General features: G+C 39.1%; 7 protein-coding genes across 7 annotated transcripts; 4 read left to right on the top strand and 3 right to left on the bottom strand.

Moving 5' to 3' along the window:
• Positions 1-27: 27 nt before the first annotated feature.
• LOC106430832 (ankyrin-2-like) lies at positions 28-4,087 on the bottom strand. Its single transcript, XM_048770120.1, has 4 exons — positions 3,400-4,087; positions 1,922-2,197; positions 1,683-1,820; positions 28-1,606 (listed from the first exon to the last, which is right to left on the bottom strand). The coding sequence occupies exons 1-4, from the start codon at positions 3,694-3,696 to the stop codon at positions 83-85; spliced, it is 2,235 nt and encodes a 744-aa protein (XP_048626077.1). The 5' UTR covers positions 3,697-4,087; the 3' UTR covers positions 28-82.
• A 5,273-nt stretch (positions 4,088-9,360) lies between these two features.
• On the top strand, positions 9,361-12,862 carry LOC111214315 (probable inactive leucine-rich repeat receptor-like protein kinase At3g03770). Its single transcript, XM_022716957.2, has 6 exons — positions 9,361-11,056; positions 11,139-11,272; positions 11,633-11,876; positions 11,947-12,158; positions 12,229-12,369; positions 12,444-12,862. The coding sequence occupies exons 1-6, from the start codon at positions 9,727-9,729 to the stop codon at positions 12,666-12,668; spliced, it is 2,286 nt and encodes a 761-aa protein (XP_022572678.2). The 5' UTR covers positions 9,361-9,726; the 3' UTR covers positions 12,669-12,862.
• Positions 12,863-13,370: 508 nt separating this feature from the next.
• Positions 13,371-15,641, top strand: LOC111214314 (SWI/SNF complex component SNF12 homolog). The gene is made up of 3 exons (XM_022716954.2): positions 13,371-13,526; positions 13,767-15,230; positions 15,335-15,641. Exons 2-3 carry the CDS (start codon positions 13,774-13,776, stop codon positions 15,387-15,389), a joined length of 1,512 nt encoding a protein of 503 aa, XP_022572675.1. The 5' UTR covers positions 13,371-13,526; positions 13,767-13,773; the 3' UTR covers positions 15,390-15,641.
• A 138-nt stretch (positions 15,642-15,779) lies between these two features.
• On the top strand, positions 15,780-17,405 carry LOC106441424. Its single transcript, XM_022716955.2, has 3 exons — positions 15,780-15,964; positions 16,085-16,600; positions 16,720-17,405. Exons 1-3 carry the CDS (start codon positions 15,904-15,906, stop codon positions 17,298-17,300), a joined length of 1,158 nt encoding a protein of 385 aa, XP_022572676.2. The 5' UTR covers positions 15,780-15,903; the 3' UTR covers positions 17,301-17,405.
• Positions 17,351-19,151, bottom strand: LOC111215618 (zinc finger protein 511). Its single transcript, XM_022719435.2, has 4 exons — positions 18,951-19,151; positions 18,471-18,535; positions 18,047-18,245; positions 17,351-17,891 (listed from the first exon to the last, which is right to left on the bottom strand). Exons 1-4 carry the CDS (start codon positions 19,068-19,070, stop codon positions 17,496-17,498), a joined length of 780 nt encoding a protein of 259 aa, XP_022575156.2. The 5' UTR covers positions 19,071-19,151; the 3' UTR covers positions 17,351-17,495.
• An 849-nt stretch (positions 19,152-20,000) lies between these two features.
• LOC111214313 (protein NUCLEAR FUSION DEFECTIVE 4-like) lies at positions 20,001-23,573 on the bottom strand. Its single transcript, XM_022716953.2, has 3 exons — positions 22,618-23,573; positions 21,027-21,961; positions 20,001-20,660 (listed from the first exon to the last, which is right to left on the bottom strand). Exons 1-3 carry the CDS (start codon positions 22,954-22,956, stop codon positions 20,192-20,194), a joined length of 1,743 nt encoding a protein of 580 aa, XP_022572674.1. The 5' UTR covers positions 22,957-23,573; the 3' UTR covers positions 20,001-20,191.
• Positions 23,574-23,716: 143 nt separating this feature from the next.
• Positions 23,717-25,096, top strand: BNAA03G04720D. The gene has a single exon (XM_013884691.3). The coding sequence runs from the start codon at positions 24,737-24,739 to the stop codon at positions 24,947-24,949; it is 213 nt and encodes a 70-aa protein (XP_013740145.1). The 5' UTR covers positions 23,717-24,736; the 3' UTR covers positions 24,950-25,096.
• The last annotated feature ends 1,489 nt before the right edge of the window (positions 25,097-26,585 follow it).

The raw sequence follows: 26,585 nt of genomic DNA, 5'->3' as shown, positions 1-26,585 counted from the left end.
ACACAAGCACACTACCTTCAAAACCTCTTTATCAAAACTTCTTTATATATACAAACACAACACTCTGATTCTGAGTCTGACTTCAACCACAAATAGCCTCTCTTGTCACTAGTCTTATTCCCCTCACCCACATCTCTGCACCCACCAAACCACCTTCACACACAAAATGAACTTCTTTGTTCGCCGTAGTCACCACCCGGAAAGTCCCTTCTTCCTCCTCCACCGCATCGCCTTTCCCCTTGCGGTTCCTCCTGAACCGCTGGCTCATCCCCATCTCTACTTCCTTGCACACCACATTTCTCTTTCCAGACTTCCCCCAGCTTAGTACTCCTGACTCCAACATCTTCAATCCCTTCACATGCTTCTTACCTCTCCCTCCCTTGGTGTGTTTCATCACAGTGCTTCCCTTTACCACAAACCTCCGAGACAACTCATTACGTATCACCTTCTCAGCATCACCAACCGCGAGATCCAACAACGTCTTCCCTCTCCCATTCTTAGCATTGCAGTTTGCGCCACGGGAGATTAGGAACTCACACATCTTCCCATGTCCTTCTATAGCCGCAAACATCAAAGGAGTGTACCCGTCTCCATCAGGGACGTCCAGACCGTATCCTTTCCCACTCAAAAGCTCCACAGCTTTGACGTCTCCGCGCCTTGCAGCACAGTGTAGAGCGTAGAACCCTCCCGCCATGTTCCTGTTGTCCTTCTCCAGAGCAAACTCGAGCATCACTTTCTCGATCATGTCAAGATACCCGTTCTTCTCGGACAGAGAGACCACTGTCTCTCCGGATTTGCTGACCAGCTTCACGTCTGCGCCTGCGTAGACCAAGACTCTGAATGCTTCAACGTGGCCGTTCATCGCAGCTAGCATTGCAGCCGAGAAGCCTTCCTCGTCTTGATAATCTATGAAGACTCCCTGAGCTTTTACAAGCGTTTTAAGCGCTTCGGAGTCTCCTGCTTTAGCTACGTACAGCAAAGGAGAGAAGACCGAAGCGTTGCTTGAATATGGAACCACACCAAACCGGATCAGTTCAAGAACTACTCGTTCTAATCCGAGACGCCACTTGCTTGACTCCGCAACCGAAACAACAGAGTGGCCAAACTTGTTCACTAAGCCGAAGTCAGCACCAGCTAAGGCTAGTACCTTCACGCACTCTGAATGTTTGCCTCTTTCTGAGATCAGAAGAGCTGTGTCCTCGTCACCAGTCTTTGAGTTTATATCGCAGCCAAAGCCAACAAGCTCTTGTATGATCTCCACTGATCCGTAACGTGCAGCAATATGAATCGGTCGGAGTTCAACCCCTCGTGAAGTTCTAATAGGAGTTTCTGGATCGGCACCACAGTTGAGGAGGACTCTGACGGCTGCCTGGCTACCGCAGAGGACGGCATGGTGGAGCAGAGTCCGACCGTTGTGAGGAGTGTTTGGAGATTGGACTTTGAGAAGTAGACGCAATATGTCACCGCTGGTTTCAAAGAATTCGACAGCACACCAGGTCAAAGGGTAGGGTTCAGCCACTCCAGCTCCCACACGGAACTCTTCTCCAGTGTTAGTGTCCCATGACCAAGCTCCAAGCCTCACCATGATATCTGTCTTCACACCAGCCTGTTGCAAATCATGTCTTAGATACTTACTCTCCTTGCAAGGACATTGTGTTAAAAAGGTAATGAGATAAAAGTACCTGAAGTAGCAAGCGGACGGTGGAGACCTGCCTGTTGACAATGGCAGCGACAAGAGCTGTACAGTCCACGTTTGTGTATAGAGAAGGTTTTGAGGATTGAAGCAGAAGCCTATCCGTTGAATTAGCATTTACACCGCACTGTAATGAGCCAAGAAAATAAATTTGTCTTCTGTAAGATGCCTATTAACTTAATAGTATTAAGAGGTCGATTATTAAGAGCCACAAGATGAAGAGCTTACTTTCAGCAAGGTCCCTACAACGTCCACAAAACCTCTGCAACAAGCAATGGCTAAAGCGTGCACAGCGACCTGAGGCCGGATAAGATCAGTTCTCATAAGCAGCTCAGCGAGCCGGGGGCGTCCGTGATAGCTCGCTCCCATTAGAGCTTCCTCACAAGCGGGCTGAGAAGCACCGGCTTTGAGTAGAATCTCAAGCACCTCGAAATGACCTTCCCTTACAGCTACGGTCGTTGCAAATCCCCTAAAGAGCTTCTGGTTCACATCAGCTCCAATGTTCTGTGATATCACATTGTAGTAAAAGTCAAATCACTGTAAATACTATACAGTAATTTTTAAAAGCAATACTAAGTACTAAGGACCCCACGTATGGGTGAAAACAAGAGCCAGAAGAAGACAAACAAAAAAATTGTGTCATGTGAATAATTGAAATGAATCTACAAGAACATGAGGGAACAACACTGACGCAAAAGGAACATGGCTTGGCTTGATCACAGACATATGATGATGATATAAATGGAAAGAGAGGGAGTAAGCGAATAAAGTATACATGTACTTGACATGCAGCCAATGACAAGTGACAGGACCATATGGGAGGGGCCTCAGGTTCTGTTTATGACACTAGCTACAACACTACTTGTCATACTAAATATCATCAGTTGCTTTCAAGAAACAATAGAATCAAATCATATCATTCAATTATTATCACAGCAGACAAAACAGTAAAGCTTTGGAACTATTTTGTCTCATAATATTCATCAACAAAGATCCAAGATTTATACTTTTCCCCAGATTTTAGCTATTATTAACTTTGGGACTTTGGGATTAAACATCAAATAAAAAATCCAGCATTTATAATCAGAATTTGGTAAAAAGAGCAAAAGATAAAAAGTTGTGTGACTTGAATCTTGATAATGATGCATGTCTAATATGCAAATCTGACTCGCTTAAAGATGCAATCTTTCTGTATTTTCTATATTTACGTTTTTAAGCATCTTGGAAGATTCCTACCTAGTAACACCCCTCCCCAGTGAGAGTGAAGCTAGTCAACATACTATGAGTTTTTAAAACACTCGCACGGAATCCAATCCACGTTTTCTAAATTAAACAAAAATGGTTAGAGCTAAGCTAAGTATAAACAAATATAACTATACAAGTAATTTAATCTGGGCAGATATTTATCAAAATTTCTTTCGAATGAAAAGCAGAGAGAATTGAACACGTTGGATCTAATTGATTAAAAACTAAAAGCAGGGTCTAAAATTTAAATTTCGAAAAATAGGAAAAGTAAAGTAAAGTAAAGTAAAGTAAAACAGAGTAATAACAGTTTTAACTCAACGAAAGAAAATGTTTTTTTTTTCTGATTCAAATCAAAATGTAAATGCGAAACTGAAAGAAATAACGGCGAATCGTGTAATATTAACGGTCAACGCAAGTTTACGTGTTTGATCGGTTTCAAAATCTTAAGCTAGAGACGTTACCAGTAAGCTCTTCACGAGAGTCACGTTTCCGAAATTAACGGCGAGGAACAGCGCCGTCACGTCGGTTTTGAATTCCTCGTACTCCACTCGGACATCGCTCGCCGATTCGTCGCGGAGCACGACCTCGCTCCTCCTCGTCTTCAAGCTGACGGCGCCGACGAAGTTCACGTCGACGAGCGGATCGGAGATGTAATCCGACGCCGTTTTGGTGTCTCCGTCGAGGATGGCGTCGAGAAGACGCTGTGAGACCTCTGCCTCGTAATCCATCGGAACGACTTTACCGGAGAAAACCGTCATTGTCGGAGTTGAGATCGTTACAGGTCGTTGACCGAATGCTAGAAGCTAACCAAAACGTCGTCGGTTTTGAGGATCGTGTTTTTGTTTTGTTTTTTTAAACAGACGCGAGGCTCGAGAGAGGAAGAGAGGGGGAGGACTTGAAAAGAAGTGAGCGCCAGGGATGTGGAAGAGTGTGGAGAATTTATTGAAACAGATTTTTTACAGCATTAACCGCGGTTAAAAATGAGGTAACCGTGGGTAACATAGTGCGTTGTCCCCGCTTGATTTCAGTGTTAAAAAAAAATCTAAACAGTTTTACGACTACTTGCAGACTTTGGAATAGGTTAATTCCGAATTATTTACTCTTTAAAATAAATAAAATATTTTTATGAGCAGGAATATTAACGAATATATGATATTTAGAATAAAAACAATTTAAATTATAAGTGTCAACCTTTTGGGTTGAAGTTGGTATGAAATCATCTAACTGATAATGATATATAATTCTATATAGCTTCTTACAATTGGCAGTTTTTTTAAAAATATTTCATGTCAATTTTAGGTAAATATTAGCTGGGAAAGAAGGCAGTAATGGAATGATATTGGATTGTGGTACACAAAGGAAAGTTAGATAGGACTGTTAAGACATTGTTGATTTTGATAATACAGAAACTCATCAAATCGAAACAGTATTTACTTGTTTTGTTGATTTGTTCAATGAGTCCATACTCATTTGTTTACTCCTCCAGCTACAATCCCAGTCCAGCTAAATGTCTCAGGCTATGTTTTTTTGGTATCTATCTATTTTATATTGTTTGGGTATTAAATTGCGATATTTGGCCATGTGTCTTTTGGCCTTATGCTAGATGCATCGCAGTGAATTAATGGTGTTTTTTTTTTAATTATATGTGACATGCCAAAACAACCAATAGTTTTATAATCAGATAAATATCTTCACAATTATTACTCTTCTTTTTTTTGTCGTGGACGATGTGAATCGAGTAGAATACAGGTCATAGTAATAAAAACGCTGGGCGATTAAAATTAAATGCAAGAAGAGATATAGAAGTGATGTAAGTGAGATCTTTGGAGGATGCAAGGAATATCAAAGTGTGGTAGAGAGAGTTTTAGAGAAGTCGGTGGTATATATAGGATATAGAGGACCATACCTTCGTAATCGTACGTACGGCAAAGACCTTGAGGTTGACTCCTCATCAACCCTTAACAGTACTCACTCGTGCAATACGTCTATGTAGATATGGCTATTTTGCTTTACTCAATGCTGCTCAGTGCCCACAACTAGCTTTATCTGAATTGACGGCATGCCGCATGCTCGTATGAGCTCAACCAAATATTTTGTTAAATATTTTAGGATATGGTTTAAATTATAAAGGACCCTTGCATGAAAATGAGCTGACCAAAAGAACGTGATTCATCTAGTTTGGAGGTTCATGTCGCCGCCGAAAAATCTCGTGATCCAGGCTGCCACGTGAAACTTACATGTTTGATTCCTTTTTTTAACAAGCGCAGTATTATATAATTGTGTAAAAAATGTCCAACTTCTTTTGGTTTACAAAACACTATTCATCGAGACATCAAACATACATAAAATATATTCAGAATTCATATCATCACATTTTTCTTCTTAATTAAGAAAGTGTAAGCAAACAAAGGCAATTAATGGAAAAAGGATCAAGGTGGTAAAAGGAAAACAACTTGCACCCAACACATCTTAGGCCTTATGACCTTTTCAGTTTTGAATTTGAAAAAGATAACAGAAGACAAGCATGAATTGATTATACGTGTAATCAAATATTTCAAATTCATATTTGGGGCAGAGATTAAATATTTAATTAATTGGGTTGCTTCCATCTTAATGGTCCACGGCGCAAGCAAATATCATGTCTCTAATGATCTAAAGTTAATCTTCAAAAAGACATGTAGTCTTACCTTAAAGCAAAATGACTAATCCATTACCTTCACTACCCATGCGATAATCTCCAATCTATTGAAATTTGAGATTCGAATTTGTACAAATGGGCCACATAATGTTCTCGTAATCACAGCAAAATGTATTGTTTAAGTTTTCTTTTGCTTTTGAGCATATATATATATGTGTTAATATTCAAAGTTGGTATGCTGCTCTAAAAAGCGATTATTCGTAGTACTGTTGCATACTTTGCTCATAATAAGACCAATTATGATCTTATCGAAAAAGTACTTTTCGTTTCATGAATTAAATTAACTACCGTGATAACTACCAACAAGATTAGCTTCCCTTTAGACGCCTAAACACACATTAAAATAAAAACTAGATTCTGACCCGCCCTTCAAAAGGGCGGGTATATATTTTTTATTTTTTTTTACATTTAATTTTTATATTTATGTTTTTAATCATATTTGTGTTTTTATTATAATCATATTTTTGTTTTTCTTATAATCATATTTAATTTAAATTTTGATAGATGTATTTGTTTTAAATATGTCAAGTTGCATAACTATACACTATGCTATATGTATTTCAGAAATTATTTTTAAACTTTATGCCTAAGTTTGTAACATATTATATTTTCTTAATAGTTATCTAACATAATTAGTCAAAAATATTCGTATTAAAAAACCAATTTTGGAATCGACCAGAAAATCAAGTCCCGTACTCTATTAGACATGAACTATATACCCGAACAACAAACCCGCCCCAACCCACCTCGAAGAAGAACGAACAATATTTTTGAAAAATGTGAAAAAATAATTTTAATATGTTCTGTTAAATATATATTACATTGTAAGTATACTAATTTTATATGTTTAGGGTTGTATTAATTTCATTTTTAACATTTTAATTTTTTTAAAACTGTTTTATAAATTTAATTTAATTATTATGCCAAATTCTTGTATAATTATTAAGCAAGTTTATTCTTTACATCAATCCATATTCTTTTATAATAAAAATGCGTATTTTTAATTAACCAGATTTAAAATGAAATAAATAAAGTTCTAAGAAAAAAAAGAAGTTATGGGTTCCTAGAATTTAGGGGAAAAAAAAGAAGAGGTTACGTAAGAGGAAGAAATATGTAGATTTAGATGTAGTTATATAAGAGTTGGTTTATTTTTTTAAAGTAGATTATAGGGAAATAGTTGTTGGACTAAACCTATATCAATATCAATGGGTCACACTGCTGTTTTAATAGAATAGATAATTGCGCGGGGAACTTTTTTTTAATATCCGAAGCATTAAACAAAAGCCCGTTAAACATATAAGTGACGATAGTGGATCCGTGGGCCTGAGAATCTGAAACGACCCCGTTGGTTGTCGTTTTTAAGACGCCTGTTACAGTGATTTCGACGCTGGATTGTGTTCGTGTTTGAAGCTGATGGAAAAGAGTAGGCGGGAAGCTGAGAAGTGTTATGCATAATAGCTTGGTTGTGGACGAAGGAGCAAACAATATGGTAATTTTTTCGTTTTATTTCGTTAGACACATCTGTTTCTGTTGGTTTAGATGATGGGGATTTGTTGATAATGTTGTGCAGGCGCACACTAAGGCTGAGCCAGAAGTTGGGAGTTTTTCCTAGATGATCTCGGGGGTTCGTGAGGAACAGCAGTTTGTGAAAACTTTCTTTGGTCGTTGATGATCATCCCTTGCTCATTAAAAGACATGTTATTTACATTGATTCTCAATGTGTTTCTGTATTGTTTCAGCCAATGTCACAGGAAAAGGGATATATTGTGCGGAGTAGGTTGCCTGCGATGGTAATAAGCCTACTCCTTAAAGATGTCTGCTTCTTTATATAATAAGGTGTTCCTGTCTAATTTCTGATAATGATTTGTTCTCCGTTTTCATGCTAGATACCCATCAATACCCATGGAATTGGTCACAAGTAGTGTGCTCTCTACCCAATCCATTGTACTTTTCGTGAGATAGAAGCGCACTTATTATTTATTACACTAGAAAGACTTGTCTTGATGGTTTTGTCTCATATGTATTATTTCTTTCAAGTTAAATGCATCATGATGTTGATCTTCTTCATCAACTCTGAAATAACTATATGCACCTCCTGGTTATAATCACTACATTCACAAACCAGAAAGAAAAGAGACCTCTCGAAGGTTTTGACTGAGGTACTTATTTCATCTAAGTAGCACAAGCATGGCTCTCTTTATGTAATTTACCAACACTTCACAATCTTCTATACACAGGTACACTCTTTTCCTCAATAATATATAAACAGTTGATCTCTTGATCATCTCATACTTGGAGTCCTGCTCGAATGACAAGAAACCAGAGGACAGCTTATGAAAACATTGCCGAGGTTAGTCGTTTTTAATCCCTTTAGTTTGTAAACTTGTAAAATGCAATAAGCCCCGGATAATTAGTGAACAAACTCAGCAAACCCCAGACTCTCTTAGTCTCAAACAAATTGCCGATCTCGTCTTATCTTGTAAGATATTATTTAGTTCTCTAGACAACTAAGATAAGTTGGAGAGAAACTTGTTTGGTTTCTGGTTAGAATGTGATGTTGATGTTTTGATTGTTTATTCTCCAAAATCAAAAACCATCACTGGTCCCAAAAGAGTTGTCCTAATGTTAGATGTTGGTATCTTAATGTCCAGGTCTCTTCATCTCACATGCTCTGCCATTCCCATTCCATGGAGTCTTCTGGTTTGTCTTATCTTCCTTCTCTAAAGCTTCTTCTGTCTTGAACCTCAGTTTTGCAGTGTTAAGTCTCGTTTTGATACTAAAGCAGCACCAATACTAGAGCCTACGTTGTTCTCATCTTTTTGTTCTTTTTCATATATGAAAATGCTAAAAAACAGATTAGAGAAACAGCCAAAAAGTACGACTTTTTCATAATTACACATTTCACAATTTGATTCATAGTTTTCAATATGAAATACCAGATTGTAATTAGTATTTTTCAGAAGAAACAACTTAAAAATTTTCATATTATTTAATTGAGGCATGAGAGACAGAAAGTTAATTAATATGATGGTCCGGTCTTTGAGGGTCAGACCAGTGGGATCTACATGCGGGCCCCACTAAAGTGGGATTCAACCATTGTTTTTTTCTTCTCTCTTTAACCTTTAAACAAAGCCTAATCAGTACTACCTTTGCCTGAAAATACACACTTGACCCTTACAACCCTACAACTCTAGACTCTGGTGTACATATAATTTGTTTCTGAAAGAAAAACACACGTTACAACCTAAACATGGTCGTTGTAGATTAGGTCACTGATGAAATTATCTTACTAGATGTACTATTGTATGGAGTATCATGGTTAGGAATGATATTATCTATGGTCACATTTACCCTTCAATGAAAGCTACTTCTACTGAACATTGTTCCGTTAAGCAAAAGCTTCTTTTTGTCACGTATTTGGTATCGTATAAGAAGGGCAGTTCGGTGAATTAGCAAAAGACATGGAATCTAATCACACACATGTGTCACGGCATCTTCCATGATGCATGACTGCTTCCATGAGTCAGTCAACCAAAGTTCCACACTGCATTTTTGCATATTATAATTAGTAAACATATTATCATCCATACAACAATCATACTTTATCTGATAGTACCAAATTTTAAATTCAAATTTATTTTTTCTCTTCTCTTGTTTAAAGTTAACATTGTTTTTTTTTTTTTTTTGAACAAAAAAGTTAACATTGTTTTATTACTGTTGTTTTACACTAAAGAGAAAGGTGAAACCAAGACCAAATTGCTCATTAAAGTAACAAAACCTTCATCAAATTGAGTGCACATTTTTTGTTTCTGGTGTGACCCACACTCTCAACTCACTCTTCCTTTCCTAAAGAGAAGAAGAAGATTCTTTGCAATCTCTTCTTTTTGTCAAAGTCTTCTCAGTTATAAAGATCACAGAAGCCACCATCAATGCTGTCTCACCTCTCTGTCTTTAATGTCCTTATCACCCTTCTTCTCCTAGCTTCCCCCAACTTCTCTCTTGTGTCTATGTGTTAATCCGACAGCCAAACATTCTCATCCACGGTTCCTGCATTTATCTTCACTGTCTTCAGAGCTCAAAGGCACTTTATATGGGTCTCTTTATCATGGCTCATTCAAAGGTCTTACCTTTACTCCTCCTCTCATGTCTCTTCTTCTTACAAAACACCCACCAGCTTCAAAACTCTCAGACACAAGTCCTCTACCAGCTCAGAAAACACCTAGAATCCCCCAAAGCTCTCGAGTCTTGGGGAAGCTACTACGGAGACTTATGTCAAATCCCTCCAACTCCTCACATGAGCATCTCCTGCGAAGGCAACTCCGTCACAGAGCTCAAAGTCATGGGAGACAAGCTTTCAAAACCAGCTGGTTCTATGTTCCATGGATCTTCACTCCCGAACCACACTCTCTCCAAAGCCTTCTTGATAGATTCTTTCGCCACGACGCTGACAAGGCTCACGAGCTTGAAGACTCTCACCTTAGTCTCTCTAGGCATCTTCGGCGAGCTCCCAGGGAAGATCCACCGCTTGTGTTGGCTCGAGTCCTTGGATTTGAGTTCGAATTATCTCTTTGGTTCTGTCCCTCCTGATGTTTCAAGATTGGTTAGGCTTCAGAGTCTGACGCTTGTTGGAAACTACTTAAACGGCAGCGTTCCGGACGCGTTGAACTCGCTGAGTAATCTCACTGTTCTTGCTTTGTCACACAACGAGATGTCTGGTGAGTTGCCTGATCTTAGTAAGTTAGATCATCTCCATATGCTGGATCTAAGGGAGAACCGGTTTGATTCTGAGCTGCCTTTGCTCCCTAAGAGTTTAGTTACTGTTCTGTTAAGTAAGAACTCATTCTCTGGGGAAGTTTCTAGACGTTTTGATGGTTTGTCTCAGCTTCAGCATCTTGATTTGTCGTTTAATCAACTTACTGGAGCTCCATCTCGGTTCTTGTTCTCATTGGCTAACATTAGTTACCTAGACTTGGCGTCTAACAAGCTCAGCGGGAAGCTAGCGGTTGATCTGACATGTGGAGGGAAACTTGGGTTTGTGGATTTGTCTAATAACAGATTGGTTGGGACGATTCCTAGTTGCTTGGGAGGCTCTTCTGGTGAGAGAGTTGTGAAACTCGGTGGGAACTGCTTATCTATAGATGGAGTTCATGATCAGCATCAGGAACTGTTATGTGAAGAGGGTGAAAGTAGGGGAAGAGAGCTGCAAGGTAGAAAGATTGGGACTTTAGTTGCTGTGGTTAGTGGAGCTGTTCTGGTTCTTGTTTTGGTTGCGTTTGGACTACTCATGTTATGCACAAAGCGCTGCTCGTGTTGTAGTTGTTGTGGTTCAAAAGAGAAGTCAGTGCAGCAAACTAGGCTTAAGGCTGTGACTGATAATAATACACAGACCAGTCTCTCCTCTCAAGTTCTTGCTAGTGCAAGTGAGTAGCTTTAACTCAAAATGTTAAAGGTTTTATTTTCCTGCTAGCAATTAATATCCTTGAGTGGTATGTTCTTGGCCAGGGCTAATCTCTCAAACAGCAAAGCTAAGTGCACAAGGTGTGCCCTCATGCAGGTCTTTCTCTTTTGAAGAGTTAAAGGAAGCCACAGATGATTTTGATTCATCACGTTTCTTAGGTGAAGGCTCCCTTGGAAAGGTATTCACTTAGGCTTGCGGTTTCGGTTAGTTTGGGTTACTCGGTTCAGTTCAGATAGTTCGGTTCAACATAAATCTTGCCGAATTCACATTCAGTTTTTGGTTAGTTCGGTTTTTGAAATTCCTACCAAAGCTTTTGATTTCAGTTAGATTTTGGTTTAATTTGTTAAAGTTTTGGATAAATTCGGTTCGGATAATTATGATTTCTTTTTTTTTTTAAATAACCCAACTTCTAACCAAAGTACCGAACTAACAGAAATTTTGGTTCGGTTCAGTTCAAAATCCCATGCTTAGTTCATCTAACGCAATGTCCTCATCATCGTCCATTTGCTTGACACTGCTTGTTTTGTTTTCTTTGCAGCTATACAGAGGAACGTTAGAAAATGGAAGTTCCGTAGCTATAAGATGTATGGTCTTATCAAAAAAGTTCTCAAGCCAAAGTATCAGAAGTCACTTAGATTGTCTGTCTAAGCTCAACCATCCTCATCTCCTTAGCTTCTTAGGCCACTGCACTCGAACAAACCTAGAGTACGATCCTACAGCCACCATACTCTACCTTGTATACGAGTACATGCCCAAAGGGACATATCGCACACATCTATCAGGTTCGTTTGACATACGTTTTAAACTTGAATCTATCTACTTTGAAACTGAATGTTGTTAGAATATTTGTAGAGTCTTGTCCGGAGAAGATCCTAACGTGGCCAGACAGGCTAGGGATTCTGATAGAGATAGCAAAGGCAGTTCATTTTCTTCACACTGGTGTAATACCTGGCTCCTTTAATAATCAGCTGAAGACGAACAATATTTTGCTTGACCAACACAAGATTGCTAAGCTTAGTGATTATGGAGTCACTGCGATCCTTGAAGAGAACGAAAAGCTTGAGGTTTGCTCTTTTCTATCTTAAGTTTGTATTCTCTTCTTTGATACTAATAAGTCAGGACTCAACTTTGCAGATAAAGTCAGAAGGACACAAGTCAAAGTATGACGTGGCTAAAAGAGAGGATGATGTGTACAACTTTGGATTCATACTTCTGGAATCTCTCGTAGGACCGTTGCCCACTACAAAAGGAGAGGACTTTCTTCTCAACGAAATGGTAAGACCTTGATCTTTGATCATTACGTTGAAACCAAGTTAGTTAATAGCTGTTACGTTTTTTTTTTTTTGCAGACGTCGTTTGGGAGCCAAGACGGTAGACAGAAGATAGTGAATCCAACGGTGCTAACAACGAGTTCTCAGGAGTCTTTAGCTATTGCCATCTCAATAGCCAACAAGTGCGTTTTGCTTGAACCTTCAGCAAGACCTTCCTTTGAAGATGTTCTCTGGAACTTACAGTACGCAGCTCAAATGCAGTCCGCCGCTGACGCTGAGCGCAAATCCGACACGTCCTCGTGAATCCGGAGAGTTGGTGATTGATAGTGTTTTGTTTTTGAAGTCTACAAAATGTAAATTATAGAAGTTCGGGTTTTCATGAAAAAAGTAAGTCTTTAGCGAGTAAAAATCATATTGAGTTTGTAGCTGGAGAATTTGACAATCTTCAAGAACAAGGTAACAGTGAGGTAGGAGAAATGTCCAATTCTGTACCATAACTACTATAGTTTCCATAATGTTAGAACATGCGCAGTAGAAGTTTAAAGGAAAGGATTACACGTTTTAAAAAAGCAAAAGCTATGTGCTCGGCTTGTTTCGCCTCTCCTGGGTGATACTCTTTCTCCTAAAGTTCATCACTGTAGTGTAGGCCCCACGACACGTAGTGACCCACGATTGATCAATTTTTTTTTTTTTTTTAAAAATCAAAAAAAAGGAAAAAAATTAATAATAAAAGATTAAGAAGATGATTCACTGATGCTCTTGCTCTTAGTTTCCAAGTCTCGTCTTTTATGAATGTTTTGAAACCGGACCGGATCATAACCTGAATATATTTGAGTCACGGGTTAATCGTCAATCGGTTCAACCGGGTTTGTAATCCACAGTAGTAAAAAAGCCATTACAATTGGGTTATAGGGCCATCTATAATCGTCATATTAAGTATATTAAATTGGGCCGAAGGCCTAATAGTATCAAACTTTTTAACAGTCGCTGTGGGCTCTGACATTACGGGTCGGGTCTGAACACGGTTTATAAATAAAATATCTCCGGTGAACAATTTATTTCCTCTCTCGACTGAGAAGCGGCGGAACACCGGCGAAGAAGAAATAATCAGAAGAAGAAACAAAGCTGCGAATCTTCTTCTTTTTCGTCTCGTCACATTTGGTAAATAACCTCTTGGGATCAATTCTAACTCATTAAACTGTGCACCAACCTTAGAAAAATCTAGGGTTTTTAGGCTTCCGATCTCTCTAGGTAGCTGATCTATCGCGTCTGCATTCATCTCAATTGTTAGATTAATCGATACTGAAGATGGTTACTGAGAATCATTAGTAAAGGTCTTCTCTTTACTTGATTCTAAGCAGATTTTTTGAAAAGAGTGTTATTTTCTTCTGAATTTCACAGGGCACTGATGTCTGGTAACAACAATAATCCTCAAGGCTCTGCGCCTTCGCCGTTCAGGAGCCCTGGGATGATGCCCTCTGCGTCTGTCCCTGGAGGCTTTGCTCAGTCTCATATAGCAACTAACTTCCAAGCTCCGTTTCAGTTCACTCAAGCTCAGGCCATGGCTCAAGCACAGTCTAAAGTTCATGCACAGATGCAAGCAGGCATGGGGATAAACCAAGCTCAAGCCCCCCAGGAGATTGGTGGTTTGGGTCAGTCTTCTTCACCTTCTATGACCACTCCTGGAAGTAGTTCAAACGTGAAGAGGTTAATGAGACCTCCTTCTGGTTTCCCTAACAACACTGTCTCCCCCATGAGAACAATGGAGTTGACCCCTGCCGCACGGAAGAAGAAACAGAAGCTTCCTGAAAAGTCCTTGCAGGAACGTGTGGCGGCGATCTTGCCTGAGTCTGAGTTATACACGCAGCTTCTTGAGTTTGAGTCTCGTGTTGATGCTGCGTTGAGTAGAAAGAAGGTTGACATCCAGGAAGCTCTCAAGAACCCTCCTTGCGTACAGAAGACGCTTAGGATCTATGTGTTCAACACGTTTGCTAACCAAAACAATAATCCAAACGCTGACCCTGCAACATGGACTCTTAAGATTGTTGGTAGGATCCTGGAAGATGGGGTGGATCCGGAGACTACTAACCCATTGCATCCCAAGTTCTCGTCTTTCTTCAAGAAGGTTCAAGTTAGCCTTGATCAGAGGCTGTACCCTGAGAACCCGTTGATCACATGGGAGAACTCTCGTTCACCTGCTCCTCAGGAAGGGTTTGAGATAAAGAGGAAAGGGAATCAGGAGTTTGCAGCTACTATTCGTTTGGAGATGAACTACGTCCCTGAGAAGTTCAAGCTCTCTACTGCGTTGATGGATGTTCTTGGGATTGAGGTTGAAACCAGGCCAAGAATCATCGCTGCAATTTGGCACTACGTCAAGGCGAGGAAACTGCAGAGCCCAAACGACCCTTCTTTCTTCAACTGTGACGCTGCGCTTCAGAAAGTGTTTGGGGAACAGAAGTTGAAGTTCACAATGGTCTCTCAGAAGTTATCTCATCACTTGTCACCTCCACCACCGATTCACTTAGAACACAAGATCAAGCTGTCGGGAAGTAGCCCGGCCGTATCAGCGTGTTACGATGTCCTAGTGGATGTACCTGTCACTATCCAAAGGGATCTGAGCAACTTGTTGGCCAACGCAGAGAAGAATAAAGAGATTGAGGCTTGTGATGAAGCGATATGTGCAGCCATAAGGAAGATCCATGAGCATAGGAGGAGACGAGCATTTTTCTTGGGGTTCAGCCAATCACCAGCTGAATTCGTAAACGCGCTGATGGAATCGCAGAGCAAGGATCTGAAGGTTGTAGCGGGAGAAGCTAGTCGAAATGCTGAGAGAGAGCGTGGATCAGACTTTTTCAACCAACCTTGGTAAGCTCATTGCTCACTCTGGTTTCTAGGATCTTAAATTCACTTGAGTTATATGTGTACTAGAGTTCATTGTTGTTACGTTTCTGAATTATGAAATGTTGCAGGGTCGAAGATGCAGTGATACGTTACTTGAACCGGAGGCCAGCAAGGGGGAACTAGGGGCCAGGGAGCTAGTGAGTTTACTTGCTGGGTACCATAGGGTAGAAGTCTCTTCAGCTGTTTGAGCTCTTTTAAAAGAAGAAGTGTTGAAGATCAAACTGCTTTAAAAGGAAAGTAGTAGTGTATTGTAATCTTTTGTCTGATGAAACAAGATCAATCTGGTTTGAAAGGAAAGTAGTAGTGTATTGTAATCTTTTGTATGATGAAACATTAGTACTTATGATCTAGCTTTAATTTGTAGCTTTGACTTTAGTCAATTCTTATCTATATTCTGATAAAATGTGCCAGACTCGATAAAGATTTTGTTAAAGCTTAGTATAGATGCCAAGTACATTCAGTTTTGTTTTATAATAAATGGTCAAATGTATGCCAGCTTAACACATGATACAACATCAATCATTCTTTTTTGTCAGAGATTACAGCATCATTCTTCTCTTTTATATAATTTACTAAGACACAATCACTTGAGCTTGATCCAAGAAGCGTTGACATTCAAAGTTTTGTCTGAAGCAAAATGGCGATTTGGTTTCACAGAACTTTCTTGTTGCTTCTCGTTTCTAGTTGCGCCTCTTCAGGTACATTGAAACCTCAAATGCTTAAGCATTTCTATTTCTACAGGATCTGTTGTAGTATACATGTCGTTGGTTAATGTTCTCGTATTAATTAACTAAGAGTTTGTGCATTTTGATATGCAGATTTTCTTGAAAATCCAGACTTCGAATCTCCACCATTGAACTTATCTTCAAATGCAAGCTCTGGCGCGTTCGTGTTGCTGGATCAGAACACTACACTCCCTGGATGGACATTCCAAGGGACAGTTCAATATGTTACTTCACCTGACCTGCCTGATTCTGGACACGCGGTTCAGCTCGGTGAAGATGGCAAGATCAATCAAACATTCATTGCCAAAGGTGATGATTTAAACTACATCCTCACGTTTGCGCTGATCCCAGGAGGCGAGAACTGTTCCAGCTCTTCTGGTCTCAGTGTCTCTGGACCAGACAGCAATTCGGTTTTTTCTTACAAGCAGAACTACAGTAAGGTTCCGTGGCAGAGTTACAGTCATAACTTGGGTAAGTGGGGGAATGGTGAGCCTATCAACTTAGTTCTTGAAAGCCAGGCAATAGATTCTGATACAAACTCCACATGTTGGCCTATCGTTGACACATTGCTCATCAAGACTGTTGGTGTAACACTGGATCAAGACAGTGGTAAGTTACTTCTCCTTGTTTGTTCAGTTTTCTCTCCTTTCTCAAGTCATCAAATCAGAGACTGCTATAGCTGAATTCATACTTGCATAGATTCATTGATTCTGATTTTGTTGGTGTAGCTAACCTTTTAACCAATGGTGGATTTGAATCTGGACCCGGTTTCTTACCAAACTCAACCGAGGGAGTTCTGATTGACGCAGTGCCAAGTCTAATCCAGTCAGCATTAACGCAGTGGTCTGTCATAGGAACAGTCAGATACATAGACTCGGAGCACTTCCATGTCCCAGAAGGCAAAGCTGCGATAGAAATTCTGGCTGACACAACTCCATCAGGCATACAGACAGCAACAAGAGACACAAGTGAAGGTTCGAGATACAACCTCACATTCACATTAGGAGATGCCAACGATGCGTGCATAGGTCATTTCGTTGTCGGTGTTGAAGCTGGATCAGCAGCTCAAAACTTTACACTAGAGAGCAATGGGACTGGCTCTGGTGAGAAGTTTGGGTTAGTGTTTGTAGCAGACAAAGCTGCAGCGCAGATAAGTTTCACGAGCTACTCTGTTACAATGACAAAAGAGGATGTTCTTTGTGGACCTGTGATTGATGAAGTGATTGTGCATCCTCTTAGTGGAACAGCCTCGTTAAAACCCACGTGGCTGCTACTTGTTTTAGCTTTGTTGTATGTTGCAGTTCTCTGATTGAATCTGTTTGGGAGAGATCATAAACACTTTATTTTTGCAAGAAGATGTGTGAACACATTGATTTATATCGTTTGGTACTCAAATGCATTCTTCATAGACTCACTCAAACGTTAACAATGTTAGTAGAGAAAGATAATTTTTTCTTCACCATGTTACATAAGCTTTAGACTAGGAAGAACCATAAGACCACGGTCAAGTCTTTGGCCCGGGTGTAGACGAAGAGTTGGTTGGTTTTTCCCTATGAACAGACCGTGGAACAAAGGTCAGCCCACGACCATGGCGTCTCCCAAAGCTTACATTCGAAGGAGTTGTGTCTGAGGTGGTGAGCGTGGACAGTGCTGAGACAAGACCGTCAAGGCTGGCTTTGTCCTCCACTTCCATGGCATCTGACGAAGCTTCTTCTTTGTCTTCCTCGTGCTTCAGCTTTGGTACACGTTGCTTCTGGAGTTTCTCTCTTCGCTTCTTTGAGAGTTGGGTCCTCTTGAAGAATTCGAACGTCGTTGGGAACTTGTGTTTGTCAACTAAGTGCCGATGCCTGGCTTTGTAGTTCTTGAACTTCAATCCACACCCTTCCACGAGGCATTCGTACTGCAAAATTATGTTCATGAAAAGCATAAAAAGGAAGATTCAGAGTTGGATATCAGGTGAAGGTTAACGCCATCCATATAACGCAATGACAGGAGCACTATCACAGTCACCACCTATCATAATTGCACAAGGAGATAAGAGTATAGAGTGGATACCATGTCATAACCTCGAGCAACTTTAGCTTGAAAGAAAGAGTCATGTGCCTCGGAGATGTGGATACTTAGTAAGCGAGAAGTAGGGTAGACCCTTGAGCATACTGAACAAGACGCAGTGTGCCGTGCCTTATAGTGATCTTCAAAATTATCCAGAGATTTCAGACGCTCAGGACAGCCAACAATGGGACAGGAGATTCTTCTGTTCAAAAACAATCAAAGCTCATTACCATTGTGGAGAATTGTAAACCAAAGTTGAAAATGAAACTAGTCTCTACATAAACTTGATCAGTGAAAAAAACAATCATTGCTATATATTACTGGTCGCCACTACAAAGGTAGGTAACAATCTAATCTTAAAAATTCAATTCTTCACAAAACAATCACAGCAAAACGAGCTCATGAGTGAAGAGAATAATAAAACTACCTGCTTTCAGTTTCCACTATGATCTGCAGATTGTTGATCTCATCTTCTGTGAAGTCCAAAGCCACCTGCATATTCAAATCCTCCTTAGAACTCAACTCTTGCAAGCATATGATTTTGTAGATGACAAATATGCTAAACGGTTGGTCATACATCAGATACTTTTCATCAAAATAACAATGAGATAAATCCAAACTTTAGAAGACCAAAAATTGAAAGTTTCTTCCAACCAACTATCCAAGTGAAGATAACAACCGAAGAACTGTCTACACTACGGAGATGAATTCTCCAAAATCGATCCCGGAGTCTATGAAAAACAATCTCGACCTTAGAAAATCTCAGAACCGTTCGATTTCAGCCAAGCTAATACGAACAACATCATCATCAATGAGTAAACGATAAGCTAAATTAGATTGAACATCGGATCATGCTAGAGTATTATTATAACCTAGAACAAGCATCCGATTCAGAAGCCATACGTACCTGTTTAGCGAGTAGTTCGCGCTCGACGTTTCCGGAAGCGAAGAAAGGAGAATCGGGAGGAAACCTTCGCCGGAGAGGATTCCAGTACGGAAAGCCTAACTCCGCCATCCCCATAGCCATCGCCCTCCGTTAGCTCTCAAGTGTTAAATTCAAACTAACTTCGTTTTCGTCTCACCAACAAACTGAACATTTGCTCGGCTCCGGCCCAACTCAGGCCCATTTCTAGAATAAAATTAAACTAGCTATAAGCCGAGTTATTTGTGGTAAAAGTAAAACAACACCAAACTTAATTTGATGGGTCCAATGAAAGGAGATACAATTTTGATAACTCAAGTTCGATGAATCAAAAAAAAATTAAGAGCCTAAACATAGTATCGGCCTCTTTCTTATTTATACCTAAATTGCTTTAGGTAATGCTTGAAAAGAAGTCTCCATTGTTAATTTAATAAAGAACAAAAAAGGTAATTAGTACAGTTGTCATCTCTTCGTGAGAGTTTCTTGGTACGCTATACAATGGTCACTGTTTGCCTGTTCCTTACCGAAAGCTCACACATCTCTCTCTTTATTAGACTCGGATCAGGGCCCCTGCCTTTGTTGGCTCACCCAACATTCCCCCACGCAGCCTAAGTGATACAGTGTTTGATACAATGTTACAAACCTGTTTGCATGAAACCCACAGCCCTGTTTCTACTAGACTCGGATCAGGGACTTGTCGGTTCACCCAACACTCCCGCACGCAGCCTAAGTGAGAAACAGTGTTACGAGACGCAGGCTCAGGGAATGGAACAGGCATGGGGGTCCTCGGGCTGGGTAAGCTAGAGATCCCAACTGTACTAATTACCTTTAGAGCCTCCACTAGGATGACAAGCTTGCGTTACTAAGCTCGGCGACTCAACTATTGTTTTCTTAGCTATATATGAGACTCTATTATTTCTGCTTCTTCCAATGTGGGAGGACGAATATAAAGTTGGTTAAATTCTTGGAAAAATAAAATAAAGGCCCATCTCACAAAAATTTGATTACATAATATATAGTATATACTTTGTAAAGAATCTCAATATTTTCCTTCCTTATAACTTCAATTATTATTATAATTTTTTAAAGGAAATCAACAAACAAAAATTGACAACATCAACAACAAAAATCGACACAGAATAAAAACATCCGTATCCGCAAAGACAAAACCAAAGAATAAAGAAGCTGAGCATGATCATACACATACATAAAAACAACTTAACATATCAGGTGCGGGTCTTGCCATAGAGCTGAGTGTAAACAGGCTTGGTACGACGCACGAGGAACAAACTCAAGATGCAAGCGATGATGCAGAACCCAGACATTATGAGTGACGTCAAGAAGTAACATATGTAACCATCGCATTTAAGGACATCATCCGGATTAAAAACTGACCCGTGTGCTTGTTTCTCTGCTTCCATATCGTATATAGTGCTTGCAATCATACCAGAGAAGACTAGGGACCCAGCTGGATTGGCTAGAGTCAAGAAGTTGTATAAAGCTCCAAAGTTTTTAAGGCCAAAGAGCTCAGAGGCAGTAGCTGGTACAATAGCCCAGTGAGCACCGTACCCGAGTCCTATCAAGAGAGTGCCAATGTACATGGCTCCAGGCCATCCAAACGCAAAGAAGACGTTTCCTATAGCCATTACTACCTGAGCCACGGCTAATGCTACTGGCCTTGGGTACGCGTAGTCTCTGCACATCATGCAACTCAATATCATAAACAGAGTGATGTAGATATAATATATGGAAAATATGTCAAATAACTTATCTAGTTTAATATTTATTAATAGGATAAATTTTCGTATATGTTTAAATTTGTATTCGGTTTATAATTTGATTAATAAAAGTTTTAGAAATCTATATTTTTGTTCCTTGTTTTCGGTAGATCTATAGTAATCTCAACAAATTTAAGAAAACTTATTTTCGGAAATTCAAAGACTAAACGGATAAACTTTCTGGTATTTGGTATTCTCAGAATCGACCGATCACTGATTCTATCCTGAAGAATCAGCCCACAGAGCACAATAAACAGAGATGAAAATGAGGATCTTAACAAACCTGACAACGAGCTCAGAGAAATAACCGCCGGAGATACGTCCAAGGAAGTTCCAAATGCTAATCATAGACACAAACACATGAGTGTTGTTATAACCAAGAGACTGACTCATCTGACCAAGATTGTCAATCACAGTCAAACCAGAACCACCACCCAGGAGCAGGGAGATGAAAATGAGCCAGAAGTCTGCCTTCACGAGCGCCTGCATTAGAGTAAAATCTTCCCCTCTGTGAGGCCCTCTGCGTCCCTTCACACGTACAGCTCCTTTAGCAGCTGCCTGCATCAGCTGCGTTTGCAACTGAGCGATTCTCTTATGCCTCTCTGAGGCAGGAAGCGAATCCACATCGCTTGGCTTCTCATCTTCCACTTCACTCAAGATCAAGTCAGGTGTCCTCAGTCCTGGATCTTGGTCTTCTTCGGGTTTAGGTACAAGTGGTTCTTCTACCGTATCAACAGGACCGTTTGAGTCCATGAAGAAACTTGTCATGATCGGTACCAAGACCGGTACAACAAGAATGACAAACAAGACAATGGTGAAAATGGTGACAATGTTGTGGCTAACAACGACCAGATCTTCAATAAGCATAACGGCCATGAGATAGACGGCGAGGAGAATGCAGACACCGTAGATGAAAGTGAAGCTGGCTCCATCGGTGGGACGGAGCTGCCTGTGACCACCAACGGGTCTGATGAAAAACATAAGGGAGACAGCGACAACCGCAGGCGCAACAGCAACCATCAGAATGATAGAAGCAGGGTCAGGAGAGTGGATCATTGTATATATCTGAGAGAGGATGGCACCGCCTAGGCCAGCAAACCCTTTGAGGATACCCACCACTGGACCTCTGCTCTTGGGGAAGTTCTGAACACCAGAGACTAGTGAACCCGTATTGAAGTAGGTTTCTCCATTGTTCCCAGCGAATATGAGAAAGCACATCTGAAAACAAGAGAGAGGTTGTGTCAGCACAACAGAATACACTAGTTCTCAGAGATTCTCTAACACTTCTTCCACTAAACCAACCAAGCTACTACATTATCATCGTAAAATATAGATTTTCAAGAGACAGAAAGAGTTCGACGAATGATGAACAGAAATGAGGAACAACAGTGTTCAAGAAATTACTAGCTGGTAAAAAAGTAAAAAAAAACACTAGCAAGTAGTTAGACGCTTTGTAAGAACTATTGACTAAACAAATTATCTGGAGCTATGCCAAATCTAGACTTAACTAGTTATTGATTTATTCTATGCATATTTTACATTTATATAAAATATTTTAAGTTTTTGATTTAATTATAAAATTATTTTGATGAATTATCAAAATTAGATATACAAAAAAAAAATCAATTAGACAAACTTATGGACTCGTATTAACATTATTACTTAATTTAATAGATTTACAATTAATTTTAATCAATTTAGACCAATTATAATCGATTTTAACCAATCTAATACTTTAAATTAATTTAATTTAAGTCGTATAATCGGATATAGTATGGAGTTACACCTGAGTAACAGAACAACAACAAAAGCATACTCTTTGCAAGATTCTCCCACACAGTAATAGAAAGTCTCAAACTTTATTCAGTACTTACAGCCCATAACGGAAGAACCGGAGCTCTGCCGGTAACGATAAGCCAAACCCATCCGTAACCGACGAGGTTCTGAACAGCGCCGACGAGAAGAGCAACCCAGAGAGGAAAATTCTCAGAGAGAGACCCGGCGATGAAGCCAACACTGTCTCCAAGATCCTTGGCGACTCCGAGTCTAGCAAGCTCCTTCTGGTTATAGTTAAGGGAGCTTTTGATGACGGGAGAAATGCTACCGAACAAGTAACCGTTGCCAGCGCAAGACTGTATCCACATGGCGGCGACGAAGACAAGCCATCTGTTGTTTATGAAAGATGCAAACTTTTCTCGCGTTGTTGACGCCATTGAAAAGAATCAGATCAAAAGTACGATCGGTGAGGTATTGTTGTCTGAGAAACAAAAATTTTAAAAAGGTTTTTTTTTTTGGGTATATGTTTTGTCTATCTGTCTGCCTTTTAGATATGGTTTTAAATCCCTTTATAGTCTTAAATTAAAAAAAAGACAAGAAGACAGTGACGGGTAGATACTGTAATAGGGTGATTAAGTTTCTTGATTTACATTAAATAAGATGATTAGAACATATAGATCTATTGTTGATAAGGGAGACGACGAGACGTGTACAACTTGTAAAACAAAAGGCTCCATGATAATTATCAGGAGCAGTCAATGTAGAATTGTTATATGATTGGTCCAGTCTTTTTAAGTAACGTTGATATTTCTTGTCTGTCTTTACTGGACCAGGATTAATACTAGTATGTAGTATGTTTTACTATAATTTTTCTATTAAAAATTAAAAAACACGACTAGTATGATTTGAGTAATTTGAATAATGAAAGCGAACATTAGTGGATGCTTGAAAAGTAATTACCTTAAAGTCACTGTCAGTACCGATAAGTTGAATTGAATCTTATCACAATCGTCTTTTTTTCTGGCTGAGATTAGTTGAGACAAGAAACGGGATAAATGTGAGAAAATATGAACGGTTCTGTACTCCTATTTATCAATGAGCTATCATTATTTGCTGGAAATTTTATCAAGGAACACATATTTTTATTAAAAAAAAAATCCAATCAAAAGAGTCTGTAAATTAATGCATGATGGTGTGACTTATGTCCTTATCAATTTTAAAGATCATAACGTCTCAACTATTATTTCTAACCTACTTTCTACAGAAAATCCTTTTAATTAACGAGATGAAAATGTAGTAAAATGTAATAATGTCTATGCAATACACAACTCGCACACATGTCTTTTTCAGTAGATTTATATGAACGCAACTTGCATGCATGCATGCATGCCTTCTCTGCAACTAGCATGAGTATATTGTTTTTTTTTTTTGGCACCAACTCAAGTAACGAATGTGATTGGTTTACTTGGTTATACGTTTTCTTGTCAAGGATCGCTTTTGGAAATCAATAATTCGGTGAAGAGTCGTTTTCCCGTGTGCTAACATGAGATATCGATTTATACAAACAACTGTAGAGTAGACCAACATGCTATTAAAAAACATGGGTTAAACATATATTATAAAACAAATACGCTAGCGGCTTGACTCGGATATGGATAAGTTACAAAGTTATGTGGACAAGAATTAATTTTATCATCTTTGTTTTTTTGGCAAATTATGTCGTCTCCTAACTATTCGAAAACTTATCCACTTGATAATGTATTCAAATAAGTCAGGGAGAACTTCTATTTTGTAAAAACTTACCTGCATTGATAAAGACAGAAACTCAATTCTCAAAGGGCAAATGGCCTTACAACAAAAGAAAAAGAGGCCAAGTGTCTCTTCTAACAAAACATATAAAAAACAAGAGATGCTACATACCCACTAGATCGAACCAGATTCTTAGCATACCCAACACTCAATAAAAAGTGCGACAATATTATTATACATAGTTATGATACGATTGAGTAGCTGCAGAGAATCGTTCTTTTCTTCACCTCGCAACCTCCTAATTTCGTCCAGTTCAAGCCAATGTTTCATCAAGATCTCAATCTTGATTCAAGCATTCTATAAAGTGACATACATGAGTGATGGGTGTATTTAATACATCCACTTGCTACATCTCCCACAATTAACTCGTAGTTTCACATACCAACTTGGTTGCTTATAGATATCGAGATGGCGTTGAATTGGGGACCAGTGTTAATGTCGGTGATTCTGTTCATCGTATTGACTCCCGGAGTATTGTTTCAGCTTCCGGGGAAGACCAAAGTGGTTGAGTTTGGCGGTTTTCAGACAAGTGGCGCAGCCATTGTCATACACACTCTCATCTTCTTTGCATGTATCACAGTCTCCCTTATCGCTCTTCATATCCACATATACGCTGCCTAATTAATTCAACTTTGCACCGATCGCTATGTGCATCATTAATTATACTTCCACTAATTTTGTTATTGTTTTTGATCAACTGCGCTTCCTGATTCCCATTAAAGTACTTGTACTGGAATTACAATAAAATTATATGATTTCATTTACCTTTTTTTTTTGTTAGTACCCTCTATAATTATATCATTTCATTTCTATATAAGAACCATCACTGCATGCGTGGACGAGTATACTATTCATTTTCCTAAACTATAATCTACAAATATGAATACGGAGACAGAGACAGTAGTAATGTAGTATAGTATTAGTAACATTGTTGAATATTCAGACAAAGTATAATATTAAGATATACTATATAATAGCATCGACTTTACAACTTGATCATAAGATGTATTAATTAACGTATGAAAACAACATGCGAGTATCTATACTCTGATGATATCTTCAAGAAGCAACATATGTTAATTAATTAGTATCCGGCCCTCCCATTAACTTGCACTCAATGATAACCAGCTATCCTCACGTCAAATGTAGTACAGCTTATGAAGTTGTAGTTTTGTTATTTTTGAATTTCAACGTCACGACTTGATTAATACAGCAGCTTCATAAAGTTTAAAACATGAAATAACTACGGCCACTACATTAACTTTATGTAACGCCGTAGACATTTGGGCTTTTACAAGGGCCCAAATAATTGCAAAAACAATGGCCCATATAAACGGGATACCAGAACAGTGAGTGAATCATACCGTGAACGAACGAATCACCTGCCTTGGTTGCTTCTCCAAGTAAAAACATAAACCCTCTTTAAATCCCCTAGCATCCGCCCAGAAACAGTGCTATCTGAGAATCTGATCCTTAAATCGAAGAAGAAACTTCCACAGCCTCCCAAGTTAGTCCTCTCTCTCTTTCTCTCTCTTCGAGTATACTTCCTCCTGATCTCCTTTTCACTGAACGAGTTGGTTGAGCGCTTGTGATTATGTAATTTTGAGTATATTTGTCTCAGCTAGCTTAGTTATTGGGCTGAAACTTTATGATGTATTAAAAGTTTTCTACGTGGTGATATTATGAGCATGTGTCTACTAGTTTTGAAGTAATCTTTGATCGAATTTGTATCCAAATTTTCCGACTAGAGATACTTGATAAATTCAAACGAAAGTGTAGTTTCTTTTGTGATTATCTGTTATATTATCTTCTGAGGTTTAGGTGTGCATAAGAGGATTGTGATTAATCAATGCTGGTTTTGACGATATATCAATGTGTGTGTGTTACTGATGAGTTTGATGCGGTTTTTTCAGGGCAGCCCAGTCCATAAAACCAAAAGAGATTGAAACGAAGGTTCAGGGGAAGGAATAACTGAATACTTTGTTTGGTATTTAGGTTTAGTTATTTGTGGACATGAACCAGCCGGATTGGGTTTTTATTTTGTTCTGTCGGTAGCCTTTTGAATTAAGCCTCTTCTTTGTGTCTTCTTCGGTTCGGTTGTGTTGTTTTTATCTACGAGAATCACGAACAGGAAAAGGAAATTTTCTTTTTGTTTTGTTTTCATCTCCTAGGTTCTTCTGTCTTCCTTGAGGGTTTTCTGTTTTCCTTTTTTTCCTTCTCCTAATTTAATTCTTCTATCGTAATCGAATCGTAATAT

This window comes from Brassica napus, chromosome A3, assembly GCF_020379485.1.
Source record: "Brassica napus cultivar Da-Ae chromosome A3, Da-Ae, whole genome shotgun sequence".
Taxonomy (NCBI): domain Eukaryota; kingdom Viridiplantae; phylum Streptophyta; class Magnoliopsida; order Brassicales; family Brassicaceae; genus Brassica; species Brassica napus.
Note: the sequence above shows the minus strand (reverse complement) of the source record. Positions and strands in the feature narration are given on the sequence as shown.